Source organism: Symphalangus syndactylus, chromosome 12, assembly GCF_028878055.3.
Source record: "Symphalangus syndactylus isolate Jambi chromosome 12, NHGRI_mSymSyn1-v2.1_pri, whole genome shotgun sequence".
Classification (NCBI taxonomy): Eukaryota; Metazoa; Chordata; class Mammalia; order Primates; family Hylobatidae; genus Symphalangus; species Symphalangus syndactylus.
Window position 1 is genome coordinate 73,499,769 of NC_072441.2, and position 18,843 is coordinate 73,518,611.

General features: G+C 41.6%; 1 protein-coding gene across 2 annotated transcripts in view; it reads right to left on the minus strand.

Annotated features, from left to right (window-relative positions):
• The window catches only part of RNF115 (ring finger protein 115), a 90,279-nt gene that overhangs the window by 8,613 nt on the left and 62,823 nt on the right, over window positions 1–18,843 (minus strand). For both annotated transcript variants that reach the window (XM_063625947.1, XM_063625948.1), the window contains 4 exons: window positions 5,435–5,506; window positions 3,911–3,983; window positions 2,894–2,987; window positions 494–609 (listed from right to left, as the gene is read on the minus strand). In XM_063625947.1, coding sequence (XP_063482017.1) covers window positions 494–609; window positions 2,894–2,987; window positions 3,911–3,983; window positions 5,435–5,506 — 355 coding nt within the window. The remainder of the gene's footprint in view (window positions 1–493; window positions 610–2,893; window positions 2,988–3,910; window positions 3,984–5,434; window positions 5,507–18,843) is intronic.

An 18,843-nucleotide genomic window follows, 5' to 3' on the forward strand; every position in this document is an offset into this window, starting at 1 on the left:
GCATGGTGGTGCACGCCTATAATCCTAGCTACTCTGGAGACTGAGGCACAAGAATCACTTGAACCCAGGAGGTAGAGGTTTCAGTGACCTGAGATCACGCCACTGCACTCCAGTCTGGGTGACAGAGTGAGACTCTGTCTCAAAATAAATACATAAGGGACAGAAAATAAATATTTTAGGCTTTGCAGGCCACACTACAGCTGTTACAACTAATCAACTTTGCTGATGTAGCACAAAAGTAGCCACAATCTATAAACAAATGAACATAGCTGTGTTCCAATAAAATTTTATTTACAATAACAGGTGGCAGGACACAATGACCTATAGAACATAGTTTGCAACCCTTGGTCAGAAAAGTTCCAAACAAATAACAGTACCAGAGTTAGCCAGGGATTTATGGGATAAAATCTAATCTACTTGGATCTCGAGGAACTGTTAATTATACCTTTACTCTGAATCATCCCCCCAAGAAGCCATGACTTGCTGTACTCACCAGTTCTAGCCATGGCACAATACAACTGCTGTGAAAGAAGTGATTGCAAGGTAACTGCCGGACTTCCTCTTCAACTGTGTAATCTTCTTTGCATACTGGACACTCTAAACCCATATCTGTTGAAGAAGGAAAAGTAAACAAGCAAAAGGAAGGAAGAAAAAACCAACCCCATGTCTCTACCAACCCTAGGAATGCATAAAGACACAAGAGACAAAAGAAAATGTACACCCAAGTAGCATGCAGCTAAGAGGCATGAATTATATTTCAAAACGAGGGTAAAGGTGGTAGTAGACAGAGACATGAAAAGGAGGAATGATGAATGGGGCCTACTCCAAAAAGGCCTACATAGGAACTGTATAAGGCCTATTTTTTGATGTAAAGAGTTGGAAGAAATAAACTGGGGCTTAGATGATCTGTTCAGTAAAACAGGAAAAACATCTTCCCAATGTGTGACAGCCCTCTAGCAGTCAGTTGCCACTGTCAATCTGTCCACCATAGCCAAGGGATTCATCTCAGCAATCTTAGCAGTGCAGTGTCTCAAGCCACTTGCCACTTTCACCATGCTCTTTTCAGCATGGGATGAAGCATCCTATTTTAGTGTGGCTGCCCTAAAGTCCTCTGTAAAAATTGTTAATGAGGGTGAAGGCGGGTGGATCACGAGGTCAGGAGTTCAAGACCAGCCCGACCAAGATGGTAAAAACCGTGTCTCTACTAAAAATACAAAGATTAGCTGGGTGTGATGGCGGGTGCCTATAAACCCACCTACTCAGGAGGCTGAGGCAGAGAATTGCTTGAACCCGGGAGGTGGAGGTTGCAGTGAGCCAAGATCGTGCCACTGCACTCCAGCCTGGATGACAGAGCAAGACTCTGTCTCAAAAAAAAAAAAAAAAAAAATTGTTAATAAAAGCTATACCAGAAAAGAAGAAAATACCAGAAGCTACACCAGAAAAGCTATACCAGAAGTGGTGCTGCAGAACTGCAAAGTCGAAGTCTAGCTCAGGTCACCAAATCAAGAGACAAAAAGCCCTCTTTTCTGAGAAGAAACAGTCATGAACTATACTGGGAGCTCCAAGCAGCAAGTTTTGAGTTTCCCAAATTTGGCTAATACTGTCAGCTAGTCTACACGCCTAGTGGCTGGGATATGCTCCATGAACCAACAGCAGATAAGGCATTTGGAGCAGTACTACTACTTAATAGATTTACTCCTTACTCTCCATTCCTATCACCTTAGCCCTAATTCTTTTACTTCTCATGCCTAGTCTGCTGCAACAGCCTCCCAGCTAGTATCCCAAATTCCACGGTCTTAACCCTCCAAATATATCCTATACTTTGCTACAACTTAATTTTCCCTCAAACCAGCTCCACAGCAATCCCCAGCTCCTCTTCACTTGGATTCTCAGCTGGCACCTCAAAAATCACAAATTAAAAAATGTAAAATATCACCTCATCTCCTTACCCAAACCAGGGCCCATTCACTATTTCCCCGTCCCTTAAAATGGCAGCACCATGTTTATAGCTACAAAGCTGTGAAATCTCAGAATTCTCTTTGACTCTTTCCCCTCCTTCATCCCATTATGCAATGAGTGAGGAAAGCCTTTCTCCAAAATGATCTTCTGAATCCTTTCCTTTCTGTTAGTATTGTCACCATCACCTGAACCTCATCTGGACTGCTGCAACAGACTCTAAAATCCCTGTTTCTGCTCTCTCTCGCTTCCAATGTTTCACGCACTGCCCCTAGACTAATCTTCCCTAAAGACCACTTTACCTGACTCACACACCACGTATACTAGTTCATACTTTTCCTTAAATAGAATGACCTAAGATGGCCCACTTTGTCTTTGAAATCTCTAACTCTAAAACCGAATTGATGGGAACAGAAACTCCCAGTCCAAAATGCTGTCCCTTGTCACTAAATTCCTCCAGTGCTTACAAATAAAATAGTATCTATGACTAATATACCTAACTATACCTGACACAAAGTAGATTTGAAACAAACTCCCAGCCTATTTTTTTCTTCTCCTTTCCGCAATGTCAGTATCATGTGTCCAACACAGTTTTTAATCATTTGATGAGTTTTTCTTCAACTTGTTACAATCAAGTCTTATCTATCTTTGTACTTCTTTATTCCCAATGGCACCTAAAAAAGAGACATAATTGCTCAGGAAATACCAACTGACTAACCTAATAAAAGGTTAGGAACTTTCCAGATTTGGCACCCAGGTAGGAATTTTAGAAGGCTATAGCTTCACTTAAAGGTCCTTAATATAGGAAGGTATCGGGATTTTTTTTCTTATTTATCTTTTTATTTTGTTCACTTTTTAAACTTTTCACCTGTCAGAAGATACAGGGATTTTGAACAGAGATCAGAAGATGACAGAATAAGTATAAAAATGAACCTACCAACTTGTTCCTGAGTTACTGTCACTGTTGGAAGAGATGTGATCTTTTCCTTGTCAGCTGGGGGAGGGCCTGTGTTTTCCAGCTGTCCTAAAAGCTACAAAAAAAGAGAAAGAAAAAGACGAAGTGGCAGACATCTCAATATCCCTGGAGAGGGAACTGCTCCAGCTGAGAACAAACAGTGCAGTCATTAGGTATGTTAGTTACTCTTACTTCTGCAAGGCTCTGAGAGGCTTGGGTTTCCCCTTTCCTGCTGCCAGAACACTCATAATTGCTTTACAATTTCAGAGTGACATTCGTATAAGCCTACAGACAAGGCCCACCTCTAGGCATAAAGCAACTTCAGAGGCAGCAAAAGGGTTGTGATGTCACAAGTAAAACTACAGCTTAATAAAAAGTAGTATGTAACTGGTCCAAAAGCTTCATCTGCTGGAAGAAGAAAAAAGCAAGTGTATGAAAAGTAGCATAATGTGAGCCAAGAAATAGGTAAATTACTGCCTATAAGAAGACTGAATATAAAGGACATGCTTTCTAGTCTCAGAAATCCACAAGGGAAATGAAAAACCAATCAAATTAAAATGAACATAAACAAGTGGAAGCAATTATACATGGCATGGGAATACCTTTTTCTCTGCTTCCTTCCCCTACTTTGCTCCATCTAGCAGAAATCCCTGCTTCAACATGTGAGGAAACCCTCTTTTTTTTGTGAAATATTTGTTAATAGAATACTCATAGGACTGAGCAAGAGAGACCAAAAATATAAAATACTATTTGTTATAGAAGTCTTTTCTTCCTATGGAGGTGAAACCATCTTCTAGAAATTCCCTCGGACCTAGGAAGTGCATGGATGCTGAGCTAACCCCATAATCATTCATCCCTTTAGTAAAATGGAAACCCCAAAGCTCAAAATATTAGAGAAAGCAGAGTGACTGCCATTTCAGAAAGTAGCAGAAGGAAAGCAGGAAGCCTGTGGAACCATGAGACACACTGAACAGACACCCTCAAAAGGCAGCTCCTCACCTGGGTTACAATGGCATCAAGCCCTGTCTGACCCCAGGCATAGTCCCCAGGGTTGGAGTGCAGCATCCCGCTCCTATACATGAGATGAGACAGACAGCATTAGATGGAGTGACCGGGCTCTGCCTTACACTACAGAAAAAAATTGGTCTCTCTCAGACCTGGAAAGTCGCTAGTCCTCCAGGATCAAGAGGCAAAGAATTCTGTACATTTTCAAGATCAAACAGACTATCCAGAGATAGTATCTCATTCTCTAGGAATTTTACTTAACTGGAACATAAAATGTGAAGCTACCTAAAGTACCACATGACATGCCAGAACAAAAAGAGTGACTCATTGCCTGTTGGTTTCAAAAATTTGTGTTTTCTGTGCCCACTTATATTAAACACAGATGGAGCTGCTTTTTAAGGACAGTTTTCCCTTCATGACTGGTCAAAATCTACAGCAAACACTCCTCATTATAAGAGGCCGCCCACAATTCTGGACAATGAGGAGCTTTCAAGTAGAGAAGCAGCCATAGCAGTCTCTGAATCACAACTTAGAGCAATTATAAAAGGGACTTGGCAACATCTTTTTTTTTATTTTCCTCCAGAGGTGCTGGTACACTACCAGCAGGGGTCCAGACTACTGGATGACAGAGGTCCTAAAAGGACTGAGGTTCCTTTGAGCAAAGAAACCTTCTGGGCCACAGTTAGAAGCAGCAAATAATTTCTCAGACAAGAAGAAATTCCATCTTTAATCCCATCATACATAAGTGTCACTCTGATACTGAATTACAGCCTGTTTCTTCTGACAAATCCTCTTACTCTGAAAAAAATAAAGTTCAGCATGTTTTCAATTTCAGAAGTTCTTAAGGAGTAAAACATTCCTGTGTAGTCTGCTGGGGAAACCCACAAATCAGATACCAAGCCTGGCAGGGACCATCTCAATCTCTACCTCAATACAACTCTCAGACCTGAATATAAAAGGAATCAAGACATTTCTAGCACCCAAACATCCTGGGGGACCAGGACAGCCTTCCTGAGCCTGAATAATAATAAAAAAAAAAAAAAAGTTCTGATTAAGTTTGGGTTTAGCAGATAATGGCAGTCTAGCAGCCTCCAGTTACATCTACATACTCACCTATGCAGCTTTTTTTTTTTTTTTTTTTTTTTTGAGATGGAGTCTCTTTCTGTCGTCCAGGCTAGAGTACAGTGGCGCGATCTCGGCTCACTGCAACCTCCACCTCCCGGGTTCAAGCAATTCTCCTGCCTCAGCCTCCGAGTAGCTGGGACTACAGAAGGGTGCCACCACGCCCGGCAAATTTTTTATATTTTTAGTACAGACAGGGTTTCACCGTGTTAGCCAGGATGGCCTCGATCTCCTGACCTCGTGATCCGCCAGCCTCGGCCTCCCAAAGTGCTGGGATTATAGGCATGAGCCACTGCACTCAGCCTATGCAGTTCTTTTTCTCTACTGCACAGAAATGACAGCACTTAAAATGATGTCACTCCAATAGAGTAAGATAGAAAGCAATTAGTTACTTACCACGAAAAAGGGTGTGGAGATCCAGGAATGGCAGAATTTGCAAAGAATCCTGCAAAGATGTGTTGTAGTATTCTGTTAGAGAAGAAAAAATTAGATAAGACAACAGACTAATGAAAGTACTCTACAGATATCCATGGCTGCCTAATCGCCAACTACTTCCCTAAATCAAAATGGCTTTTCATTGGCTAGTACACAAGAGACAGCATCAGAAATCAGCCTGCCACACAGCGGTGTGCTATTTTGCTATTATGGCTATCTTCCTGAGCTCTGCTATCTTACAGATTAATAGATTTTTGGGAATTAAGCTGGAAAGGGATCTGATGGTATGGTATAGTTTTTCAAACTATGTTCCTTGTATATCTGACATCAACATAAGGAAGGGTTAAAAGGGATGCCGAGCCAGTGGAATTCTGGACCCACTTCCCTTTAACAAGGGTAGTTCCATTTTTGTATGTTGTACACATTGGGTTTCTGAATAAGATATCATTTAAAGGGTCCTTTAAAAAAAGTTTAAGCAATAATTCTATGTTAAAGTTGTTTCAGATGATTATAACACAAACACATATAAACACACACATGCTTAGCATTTGTCACTCTGAATACTTAAGATGGCACAGGTACACAGTTCTTTATACGAATGAGTCTTTGTTACCCAAAGAGATATTGGAGTGATGCCTCAGCAAAAGAAAAACCTGAAGAAATTGTTCCACTAGATCTTCTGTGTTCTGGATGACATGCAATTTTTTGTCTTTTTTGAGACAGAGTCTCGCTCTGCCGCCCAGGCTGGAGTGCAGTGGAGCGATCTCGGCTCACTGCAACCTCTGCCTCCCAGGTTCAGGCACTTCTCCTGCCTTAGCTTCCCGAGTAGCTGGGATTACAGGCACCTGCCACCACACCCGGCTAATTTTTTGTATATTTAGTAGGTTTAGTAGAGACGGGGTTTCACCACGTTGAGAAAGCTGATCTTGAACTCCTGACCTCATCCTCCCAAAGTGCTGAGCCACCGTGCCCAGCAATGATATGCAATTTTAAGTCCTTGGTTCCCACTTTACTTATTAGGCCAATTAATGTAACAATGGCAGTAGCCAACATTGGACTTTCCCTGCTACTAAAGTTCAACAGCAGCTAACTACACTATTCCATTTGTTTGCTTGCTTTTTTGTATTATTTTTCATTACTTATTTTTAACTGACAAAAATTGCATATATTATGGTATATAACATATTTTGAAATATGTATGCGTTGTGGAATGACTACATCAAACTATCAACATATGCATTACCTCACAAACTTATTTGCAACAATAACCCTTAATAACCCTTAAAATCTACTCTCTCAGCAATTTTCAAATGTACAAAACACTGGTTGTTGTTTTTTTTCTTTTTTTGAGATGAAGTCTTGCTCTGTCACCTAGGCTGGAGTGCAGAGGCACCATCTCGGCTCACTGCAACCTCCGTACCCCAGGTTCAAGCAATTCTTGTGCTTCAGCCTCCCAAGTAGCTGGGATTACAGATGCACACCACCACGCCTGGCTAATTTTTGTATTTTTAGTTAGAGATGGGGTTTCACCATGTTGGCCGGGCTGTCAAGTAATCTGCCTGCCTTGGCCTCCCAAAGTGCTGGGATTACAGGCATGAGCCACTCCACCTGGCTGAAAACATTGTTATTAACTACAGTCACCATGTTGTACAACAGATCTCTTGAACTTTTAACTGAAATTTTGTATCCTTCAACATCTCTCTAATCCACCACCTCTGCCCCACAGCTCCTGGTAACTACCATTCTATTCTCTGCTTCTATGAATTCGTTGTGTTTTTTTTTTTTTTTAGAATGCTTCGTGTTGTTTTAAAAATACATCCAAAAATTATTTGATAAGCTTCCCTTCAGTGTGGGCTGGACTTAGTGACTCACTTAAATAGAATATGGCAGAATTGATAATCTGTGACTTCCAAGACAAGGTAAAAAAAAAGCGGCGGAAATGGCCAGGTGTGGCGGCTCATGCCTGTAATCCCAGAACTTTGGGAGGCCGAGGTGGGTGGATCACTTGAGGTCAGGAGTTCGAGACCAGCCTGGCCAACATGACCCCATCTCTACTAAAAATACAAAAATTAACCGGGCACGGTGGCACGTGCCTATAGTCTCAGCTACTCAGGAGGATAAGGCAGGAGAATCACTTGAACCCGGGAGGCGGAGGTTGCAGTGAGCCAAGATCGTGCCATTACACTCCAGCCTGGATGACACAGACTTTGCCTCAAAAAAAAAAAGGTGGGGGGCAGGGTGGAGTGCTTTCTCCTTGTACTTCTGTCGGATCAATCACTTGCTCTGGGAGAGTGCCGTATCAAGCAGTCCTATAGAAAGGTCCATGTGATGAGGAACTGAGTACTCCTGCCAACAGCCAGAACAAACCTGCCAGAATATATGTAAAGCCTAGTCAATCCTATACAGCAGCAGTGGCCAACATCTTGACTATAAGCTCATGAAATCCTGGGCCAGAACCACTCAGGCATGCTACTCCCAATTGAACCTGTTCCTGACCCAGTGAATCTGTGAGATAATAAATATTTGTTGTTTTAAGCCACTAAGCTCTGAGATAATTTGTTATATGGCAATAGATAACATACAGATTTTGATATCTGGATACCGGTGCTGCCATAATAAAGACCTAAAACGTGAGAGTATCTTTGGAACCCAGCAGTGGGGCAGAAGTTAAAAGGACTTTGAGGAGAGCATCAGTGAAGTAAAAAAACAGAACCACTATGGCCTTTGAGGAAGTTAAAGGTGAGAGATTAAGAAAAGGCAGAAAAAAAAAATCTTATTAGAAACTGGTGGGAAAAGGATCCTTGTTATATACTGGCAAAGCTGTTGCCTTACCATAACATAGAAAGTAGATGTTGTGGTCCAAAAACTGGTTGATAATCTAGCTAAAGAGATTTCCACTTTTGAAAGTACCTCCTGGCTTCTTGCTGCTTACTTTAAAATGCAAAAGAGGGATGAATTAAAGGAAGGACCGTTAAACAAAAAGGACAGAATTATATAATTCTGAGAATTCCCAGCATCTCCAGATTAGTAAATGACACTAAAATTAAGAAATGGATTTCAAGCAAAGATCGAATCCAAGGCACTGCCAAAAGACTGATTTCAGATGAAGCCAAGGATCAGACTGTAACAATTCTTTGTTAAGACCTCAGAAAGGGCCAGGCACAGTGGCTCACGCCTATAATCCCAGCACTTTGGGAGGTCAAGGCAGGAGGATCACTTGAGGCCAGGAATTTGAGACCAGCCTGGCCAACATGGAGAAACCTGTCTCTACTAAAAATACAAAAATTAGCTGGGCGTGGTGGAACACACCTGTAATGCCAGCTGCTCGGGAGGCTGAAACATGAGAATCACTTGAACCCGGGAGACGGAGGCTGCACTGAGCCGAGATCGCACCACTGCACTCCAACCTGGGTGAAAGAGTGAGACTGTCTCAAAAAAAAAAAACAACAAAAAAAAAAACCACAACCTCACAAAGATCTAAAATGGTACCTAAAGAATCATTCAGTTAGAAAATCGGACTAAGAAGCTTAAGGGTGTTATGTTAGTTTCCTAGGGCTGCTATAACAAACTACCACAAACTGGGTAGCTTAAAACAAAAGGAATTTATTCGCTCACTAATGTGGGTGTCAGTAGGGTTAATTCCTTCAGGAAGTTCTGAGGGAGATCAGTTCCATGATTCTCTCCTGGCTTCTGGTGATGTTTGACAGCAATCTTTGCCATTCCTTGATTTGTAGATGTATGCCCCCCCAACCTCTGCCTCTGTCATCACATGGCTTTCTTCTCTTTGTCTTCTGTGTTCATGTCCAAATTTCTAGCTTCTTTTTTTTTTTTTTTTTTTTTTTTTGAGGCAGTCTCGCTCTCACTCAGGCTGGAGTGCAGTGGTGCGATCTCACCTCACTGCAACCTCTGTCTCCAGGTTTAAGCAATTCTCACACCTCAGCCTCCTGAGTAGCTGGGATTACAGGCATGGGCCACCATGCCTGACTAATTTTTGTATTTTTAGTAGACATGGGGTTTGACCACATTGGCCAGGCTGGTCTCAAACTCCTGACCTCAGCTGATCCTCCCACCTCGGCCTCCCAAAGTGCTGAGATTACAGGAGTAAGCCACCGTACTCAGACAAATTTCTCTCCTTATAAGACTATCAACCGTTCGATTAGGGCCCTTCCTGATCCAGTGTGATCTTATTATAACTTGACTACATCTGTAATGACCTATTTCCAAATAAGGTCATATTCACAGTGACCTTATCAGGGTTAGGACTTGAATACAGCTTTTTGGGGGACACAATTCTACCCACTACAAGTGGTATCTCTCAGCAATCCCAGCAGAAACACAAGGTGGAAAAAGCCTATTTAGAAGAGATTGGTGGATGTGGCTTTTGCCTAATGGCATGAATCCCAGTGAGATTCATAGGATACTCGAAGTTTTAAAAAGAAACACTGCCAGCTTAAACTGAAAGGTGGAAAAATAGTATAAAATGAAAACAGGTCTCTGGGCCCTCAAATTTCTACCGGCAAGATGCAAGCTAAGAAAGCTATGCAGCTACAAATATGAACTACTTTTAATGGAAAAGAAAGGATGACTAACAGGGTGGACTCCAGAGTCACAGAGAAGAACTCCTGGACAGAAGCAGAAGTCCTAGTCAAGGAACTTCTGACATTTGTCTAGACAACTATCAGAATTGCTATGAACCAGCAACTTCTTTGTGCCATCATTTTCCCTTTCGGAACAGGAAATCTCTATACCTGTTCCGAATCACTGCCTGCCACATCACTGTATGTTGGGTGTGTGATAGGTAGTTAACCCGTCTCTTTAGTTTACAGGTCTTCACGTCAAAAGGAACTGTACCTGAGGAACTATACCCAAGGAGCCACACCCACACTTGGACCTGGTTAAAAGGACAGCTACCTTATATTTCAAGCTGATGCTGTAGAAGAAGGAGACTTTTTTGATAGATTTTGGGAGGAAGTGAGTGCATTTTGCACATAGAAGAAGTGTAAATAATTTGTGGCTAGAGGGCAAACTGTGGTGATTTTAAAATACATCCATAAATTCTTTAGAGGTGGAGCTAATTCTCTTCTCCTTGCATGTAGGCTAGACTTAGTGATTCACCTCTTACAGACAAAATGTAGCAGGAATGACAGTGTGTGACTTCCAAAATTAGGATATAAAAAGATATTATGGGTTTTTTTCCTTCTTCCTCTATCATTCTCTTGGATCACTAACTCCAAGAGAAGCTAGCTGCCAAGTAATCGGGACATTCAAGGAGCCCTATGGAGAGGCCCAGATGGTGAGGAACTAAGGCCTCCTGCCAACAGTCATGTGAGTGAGGCATCTTGGAAGTGGATGTTCCAGGTCCAGTTAAGTGTTCGGTTGACTGTAGCCACAGCTGACATGTTGATGATAACCTCAGGAAGCCCTTCACCAGAACCACCTAGCTAAACTGCTCCCAAATTTCTGACCCTCAAAAATACTGAGATAATAAATATTGTCATAAGCTGTTAAATTCTGGGGTAATGTGTTACACAGCAATAGGTAACTAATATATACCCACCTATTTGTCAGTGACAAGAAGGGCAAATTATCACATGCTTAAACTGACCAATAAGTAAATGGTAATAATCAAGTTTGAGAGATAGCCTAGTTCTTGAAGCTGTAAAAGTCAATCCTACATGAATGCTTGGAATTACGAGGGACAATTCACCAGCAGCTGATCAGCTGATGATTCCTTTCTTGGCTACTTACTCTCTGGAAGTCAGATGTTAGTCCCATGTTTTTGTAGCAATAACAGAGACTGCTCAGGGTGGCCCCAGTGCATAAGAGCTGTTGCTCGGAGAACAATAGTTGACAGAGCATTTACGATGAATTCTGTTTATTAAAAAAAAAAAAAAAAATCTTTTCTTGTTAAAGCTAAATGTCTGGGGAAGATGTGGAGGGAAGGAAGATAGTATACACATGTAATTTTAGAAACTCACAGAAGAGGCCGGGCGCAGTGGCTCACGCCTGTAATCCCAGCACTTTGGAAGGCCGAGGAGGGCGGATCACGAGGTCAGGAGATCGAGACCATCCTGGATAACACGGTGAAACCCCGTCTCTAATAAAAATACAAAAAAATAGCCAGGCATGGTGGCGGGCGCCTGTAGTCCCAGCTACTCGGGAGGCTGAGGCAGGAGAATGGCATGAACCCGGGAAGCAGAGCTTGCAGTGAGCCGAGATCGCGCCACTGCACTCCAGTCTCTGGGAGACAGAGCAAGATTCCGTCTCAAAAAAAAAAATAAAAAAGAAACTCACAGAAGAGAAAAATCAACCCACTGGGTCTGGAAGGGAAGTCACATGCTAAAACCAGGTAAGAGTCTTCACATAGTTTCCAGAGCTGTACCCTCTCTAGGTTTTCCTCATACTTCCCTGGCTGTTTCCTCTCAGTCTCCTTTGCTTATTCTTCCTTATCTTCCAAACTTCTAACCATTGAGGGCCCAGGCCTCGATTCTCTGAGCTCTACTATTTCCTATCTTGACTTCTTTGACCACTTTATCCAGCTTTATAATTTTAAATACCATATATAGGCCACAATTTCCAAATTTTATCTCCAGCCAAGACCTCTGCCTAATCAACATTTCCACTTTTGTAATAAGCACCTCAAACTGATTATGTCCCAAACTGAATGAACTCTTAAATATTTTCCTCCAAACTTACTCTTCCTAATGTTCCCCATGTCAGTGGATGGTGGCTCCATTTTTCTTGTTTTCAGGCCAAAAACCTTGGTGTCATAACTCTTCTTTCTGTTACACCCCACATCCAATCTGCCAGTAACTCCTATCATGAATATTGCCAAACTGCATCTGAAACCAAACCATTTTTCACTACTCTCACCCAAACCACCGGCATCTCTAGCTTATATTAATGCAATAGCCTCTTAAATGGTTTCTCTGCTGTGTCTTTGCCTCGCACACCTTGCAGCCCCCCCATTCTATTTTCAGCACAGCAGTTAGAACAATCATTTCAAGATATAAATGACATCTAAACTCTCCACTGGAATAGAAGCTCTTATAATTGCCAACTAGGCTTCATATAATCTAATACCCACCTCCCCATTCCCACTCCCATCAACTTCTCCTACCATTCCCCTCACCTTCTCTGCCCTACATTGGTCTCTCCTTGTTTGTACATCCCTACACTTCCTTGGTGTCTACTCAGATACTTTCTCAGTAAGACATTTGCTGACTATGCTCTTTAGAAACTTCACTTCAACCATATTCCCTATCTCCCATCCCTGCTTTTCTTCCACCATAGCACTTACTACTGCTTAAAATTCTATTTATTTTGATCGTCTTATCTTTCTCCATTAGTACTTAAGCTCCACAAGGGCAGTCATTCTTGACTATTTATTGACTACTGTATGCCCAACATCTGGCACACAGTAATACACAATGTCTGTTGAATAAATTAAGAGACCTCTTATGGGGCCAGGCAAAGTGGCTCACACCTGTAATCCCAGCACATTGGGAGGCCAAGACGGGAATACAAGACCAGCCTGCACAACATAAGGAGACCCCATCTCTACAAAAATTTTAAAAATTAGCTGGGCCTAGTGCTGCACACCTATGGTCCTAGATGCTTAGGAAGCTGAGATGGGAGGATCACTTGAGCCCAGGAAAAAATTAATTAATTAAGAAACCTCCCCTAGATGGGCTCTGATATGGTTTGGCTGTGTCTCCACCCAAATCTCAACTTGAATTGTATCTCTCAGAATTCCCACATGCTGTGGGAGGGACCCAGGGGGAGGTAATTGAATCATGGAGGCCGATCTTTCCCATGTTATTCTCATGATAGTGAGTAAGTCTCATGAGATCTGATGGGTTTATCAGGGGTTTCTGCTTTTGCTTCTTCCTCATTTCTCTTGCCGCTGCCATGTAAGAAGTGCCTTGCACCTCCCACCATGATTCTGAGGCCTCCCCAGCCATGTGGAACTGTAAGTCCAATTAAAGCTCTTTTTCTTCCCAGTCTTGGGTATGTCTTTATCAGCAGTGTGAAAATGGACTAATATAGTAAATTGGTGCCAGGAGTGGGGCATTGCTGAAACGATACCGAAAATGTGGAAGCGACTTTGGCACTAAGTAACAGGCAGAAGTTGGAACAGTTTGAAGGGCTCAGAAGAAGACAAGAAAATGTGGGAAAGTTTGGAACTTCCTAGAGACTTGTTCAATGACTTTGCCCAAAATGCTAATAGTGATATGGACAATAAGGTCCAGTCTGAGGTGGTCTCAGATGGAGACAAGGAACTTGTTGGGAACTGGAGCAAAGATGACTCTTGTTATGTTTTAGCAAAGAGACTGGCAGCATTTTGCCCCTGCCCTACAGATTTGTGGAACTTTGAACTTGAGAGAGATGATTCAGGATATCTGGCGGAAGAAATTTCTAAGCAGCAAAGCATTCAAGAGGCAACTTGGGTGCTGTTAACCAGTTTTATAAGGGAAACAGTGCCTAAAAATTTGGAAAATTTGCAGCCTGACTATGTGACAGAAAAGAAAAACCCATTTTTTGAGGGGAAATTCAAGCCAGCTGCAGAAATTTGTGTAAGTAGCAAGAAGCCTAATGTTAATCCCCAAGACCACAGGCAAAATGTCTCCAGGCCCTGTCAGAGACCTTCACAGAAGCCCCTCCCATCACAAGCCCAGAGGCCCAGGAGGAAAAAGTGGCTTCCTGGGCTGGGCCCAGGGTCCCCGTGCTGTGTGCAGCCTAGAGACTTGGTGCCCTGTGTCCCAGTTGCTCCAGCCATGGCTGAAAGGGGCCAACATAGAGCTTGGGTTGTGGCTTCAGAGAGTGCAAGCCCAAAGCCTTGGCAGCTTCCATGTGGTGCTGAGCCTGCGAGTGCACTGAAGACAAGAATTGAGGTTTGGGAACCTCCGCCTAGATTTCAGAAGATGTACGGAAACACCTGGATGCCCAGCCAAAGGTTTGCTGCAGGGGCGGGGCCCTCATGGAGAACCTCTGTTAGGGCAGTGCAGAAGGAAAATGTGGGGTGGGAGCCCCCACAAAGAGTCCCTACTGGGGAACTGCCTAGTGGAGCTGTGAGAAGTGGGCCACCATCTTCCAGATCCCAGATCCACTGAAAGCTTGCACCAATGCGCCTGGAAAAGCCACAGACACTCAACACCAGCCAGTGAAAGCAGCCAGGAGGGAGGTTGGACCCCACAAAGCTACAGGGGTGGAGCTGCCCAAGACCACGGGAACCCACCTTTTGCATCAGCATGACCTGGATGTGAGACTTGGACTCAAAGGAGATGATTTTGGAGCTTCAAAATTTGACTGCCCCGCTGGATTTCGGACATGCACGGGACCTGTAACCCCTTTGTTCTGGCCAATTTCTCCCATTTGGAATGGCTGTATTTACCAAATACCTGTACCTCCATTGTATCTAGGAAGTAACTAGCTTGCTTTTGATTTTACAGGCTCGCAGGCAGAAGGGACTTGCCTTATCTCAGATGAGACTTTGGACTTTTGGGTTAATGCCTAAAAGAATTAAGACTTTGGGGGATGGCTGGGAATGCATGACTGGTTTTGAAATGTGAGGACATGAGATTCGGAGAGGCCACGGGCAGAATGACATGGTTTGACTGCTGCCATGTTAGAAGTGCCTTAGCCTCCTGCCATGATTCTGAGGCCTTCTCAGCCATGTGGAACTGTTAAATCCAATTAAACCTCTTTTTCTTCCCAGTCTCAGGTATGTCTTTATCAGTAGTGTGAAAACAGACTAATATAGGCCCCAATCAAATGTATTTTGAAAGATATATACAACCTATTAAGATAAAAAAGATTATAAAATATGTGTAGTATAATCAATTCAATTTCAATTATATAGATGTAATTATCATATATATGTATTTAAAAAGGTCTACAAGATTATACATCAAGGTGTAACTATGGCTATTTCTGGATAAGGTTGTCTTTTTATTCCATACCAAAACAAATTTTTTTTAATAAGAAAAAAAAAGTTAGCCAAAAAAAGTCAGTTATCAAAATCTGAGATGTGATCAGTGGTCAGAAATCTATGGTCCAAGAACCTAGGGTTAACTTCAGAAGAACATATTCTCTAGGTGGGAAATCTTAAAACATATTCTTTACACAGCCATAAAAAAGAACGAAATCATGTCCTTTGCAAAAGCATGGATATAGCTGGAGGTCATTAGCCTAAGCAACTTAACGCAGAAAACAGAAATACCACATGTTCTCACTTATACATGGGAACTAAACATTGGGTACACAAGGGCACAAAGTAAGGAATAATAAACACTGGAGATCACAACAGGGGAGAGGGAGGGAGAAGGGCAAAGGTTGAGAAACTACCTATAGGTACTATGTTCACTGCTTAGGCCATGGGATCATTAGAAGCCCAAACCCCAGCATCACACAATATACCTGTGTAATAAACCTGCTGTTCTGTGAGTTACCAGGAGAGCAAATTTTTAAAAATTAAAAAATAGAAACCAAACCTGTACATGTACCCCCGAATCTAAAATAAAAACAATAAATTTTTAAAAGAACGTATTATTTAGGTGGGACACCTTCTTAGAAGTAATGTACCCTACAAAGCGAATCAGAAACAGCTTACTGCTAAAATCAAAGAGGCTGCCTTTATATAGCCAGGAAGGAGATTAAACCACCAAGCTAAAATGTAACAAAAAAACGAAAGAGTAAAGCACAATACAATAAAAATGGGGCTGGGCGCAGTGGCTCATGCCTGTAATCCCAACACCTTGGGAGGCCGAAGCAGGCAGATCACTTGAGGTCAGGAGTTCGAGACCAGCCTGGCCAACATGGCAAAACCCCATCTCTACTAAAAATACAAAAAATTATCCAGGCATGGTGGCTCATGCCTGTAGTCCCAGCTACTTGGGAGGCTGAGGCAGGAGAATTGCTTGAACCTGGGAGGCAGAGGTTGCAGTGAGCCAAGATCACATCACTGCACTGCAGCCTGGGTGATAGAGACTCCCTTTCAAAAAAACAAAACAAAACAAAAACAACAAAATAAAATAAAGATGGATTTTAATGTAGCAAGTGTAGACTAATGGGTGGTAATCTCTATTACTTGTCTGGAAAATATGAATGTGCTGGTGCTGACCAAACACAAAGGAAAAAAACCTAACAAGCATTAATATTTTACCATCCTAAAAAATTATTTGAAGTGAAATATGAGTAATTCCTTAGCATTTATCACAATCTGAATGGAATTTCTCTTAAAGATCATGCAATTTCCTTGCTGATTCTATATGTACCAAACAACCATCTGATTGCTTTCAATTTCTTGATACCTAAGAAATTCAAAGACAAGAGTATGCTAACAAACAAATGAGTTTTGTAGTCACTGAAACAGAATACTCTCAGTTATAAATTTATAAATTAATCTGCTGGCACAGGTCAGATGCACTTAAAGTCAGATAAGATGAGCTAGTCTATTCAAGACCTAATTAACTATCATTCAAAAGCTGCAGATTAGAGGATAAAGCACATATTTTAGGGACACTGAATAAATATTTGCAGAATGAATGAACAATGTGAGAGTTCCCTGTCTTTGTGTTAGTAAAAAGTTTTACTCATGCCAATGAAAAAGTCAAAGAAAATGGACATCATTTCAGGGAAACTTATTAAGTTGGTGTGAGGAACACACTAATAATCCCACAAAGGCTAATCTCTGACATCTGATTTCTTAAATACAAAGTACTCTTTTTCTTGAAATGAAGTCTTGCTCTGTCGCCCAGGCTGGAGTACAGTGGCGCAATCTCGGCTCACTGCAACCTCCACCTCTCAGGTTCAAGTGATTCTCCTGCCTCAGCCTCCTGAGTAGCTGCGATAAGAGGCAACCGCCACCATGCCTGGTTAATTTTTGGATTTTTAGTAAAGATGGGATTTCATCATGTTGGCCAGGCTGGTCTGGAACTCCTGACCTCAAGTGATCCACCTGCCTCGGCCTCCCAAAGTGCTGATTACGGGTGTGAGCCACCGCACCCGGCCATTAAATACGAAGTACTCTGTCTACAGTGAAACCCGCAGAATGAACAGGAATCTGAGATGTAGCCCATGGAAACCATAAGTGGAATGCCCATATGCTCCACCTCAAAGCAAGAGGACAAAACTGTTATCAGGAAGAAGCCATGCTAAAGTTCAATCAATTTTTTAAAATGTATAAAACATGAAATTGTACTTTCAAAACATACAGTGACATCATAATGACAATTACTGTAAAGTAACAACCATATGGAACAATCTAGGCAGGCCTGCTAGGTGGGTATAGTAATAGGCCCCAAAGATATACTGTGTTTATTTATATGTCTATGAAAGAAAAGAGAAAAGAAACTGAATTAAAAACTTTCAAGTTCTATTTACTGATATACTGGTGCCTTAGAAGGAAAGTTTCTGAGAAAATTAGGGAAATGCTTAAATCTTTGGTTAAAAAATAAGTGAGAAGGCTACTTAATTTTAAATTTTTGACCTATACAAAACAGTTATACTAAAATTTTTTAGTACAAGTAAATAGTTAAAAATCTCACCAAATACAAATACTTTCATTTTTGCACTATCCCGGCTCCAATATTTAACGGCCTTTATACTCTTAGACAATTTACCTAAACTCTCTGTGCCTCAGTTTCTCCAGTAAAATGGAGATATTCACAATACCTTCTTCACAGGGTTATAGTGAGGATGAAACAAATGAATACCTGTAAAGCATTTAGACTAGTTTCTGGCACATACTCTTAGCTATTATTATTACTAATTCATATGTTTTTTATACTTTTTAGAGACATAATTACAATTATCCACTTATTCAAAACAAACATGTTTAGTAGCCACTATAAAACCAATACTGTGCTAGAAGCTGAGAATACAGAGATAAATAAAACATTACCCTATACTATCAACCCCAGAAGTAACTGAAAAGACTGTAATAGATCTAGTTCCCAAAAAGATACTAGGTCCAGATGGAATTACAGGTAACTTGCATTAAGCCTTTAAATAATAGGTAATTCCTGTGTTACGTAAACTATTTCCAAGCATAAGAATATGGCAAGTTTTCCCAGTTCCTTTTATGAAACTAATATAATCCTGACACCAAAACTTTGATAAAGAGACTCACCCTCTTTTGAATAAATGTAAAAATCCTTAAAAAAAGAAAAAAAGATAAGGAACAAATCAACTCCAATAACGTGTTAAGAGACTCCAGCCTGGGCAACCTAGTCTCTACCAAAAATTGAAAAATTAGCCAGGCGTGGTGGCACGTGCTTGTAGTCCTACATAGTTCATAGGCTGAAGTGAGAGGATTGCTTGAGCCCACCGAGTTTGAGGTTGTAGTGAAACAAGATCTTGCTACTGCA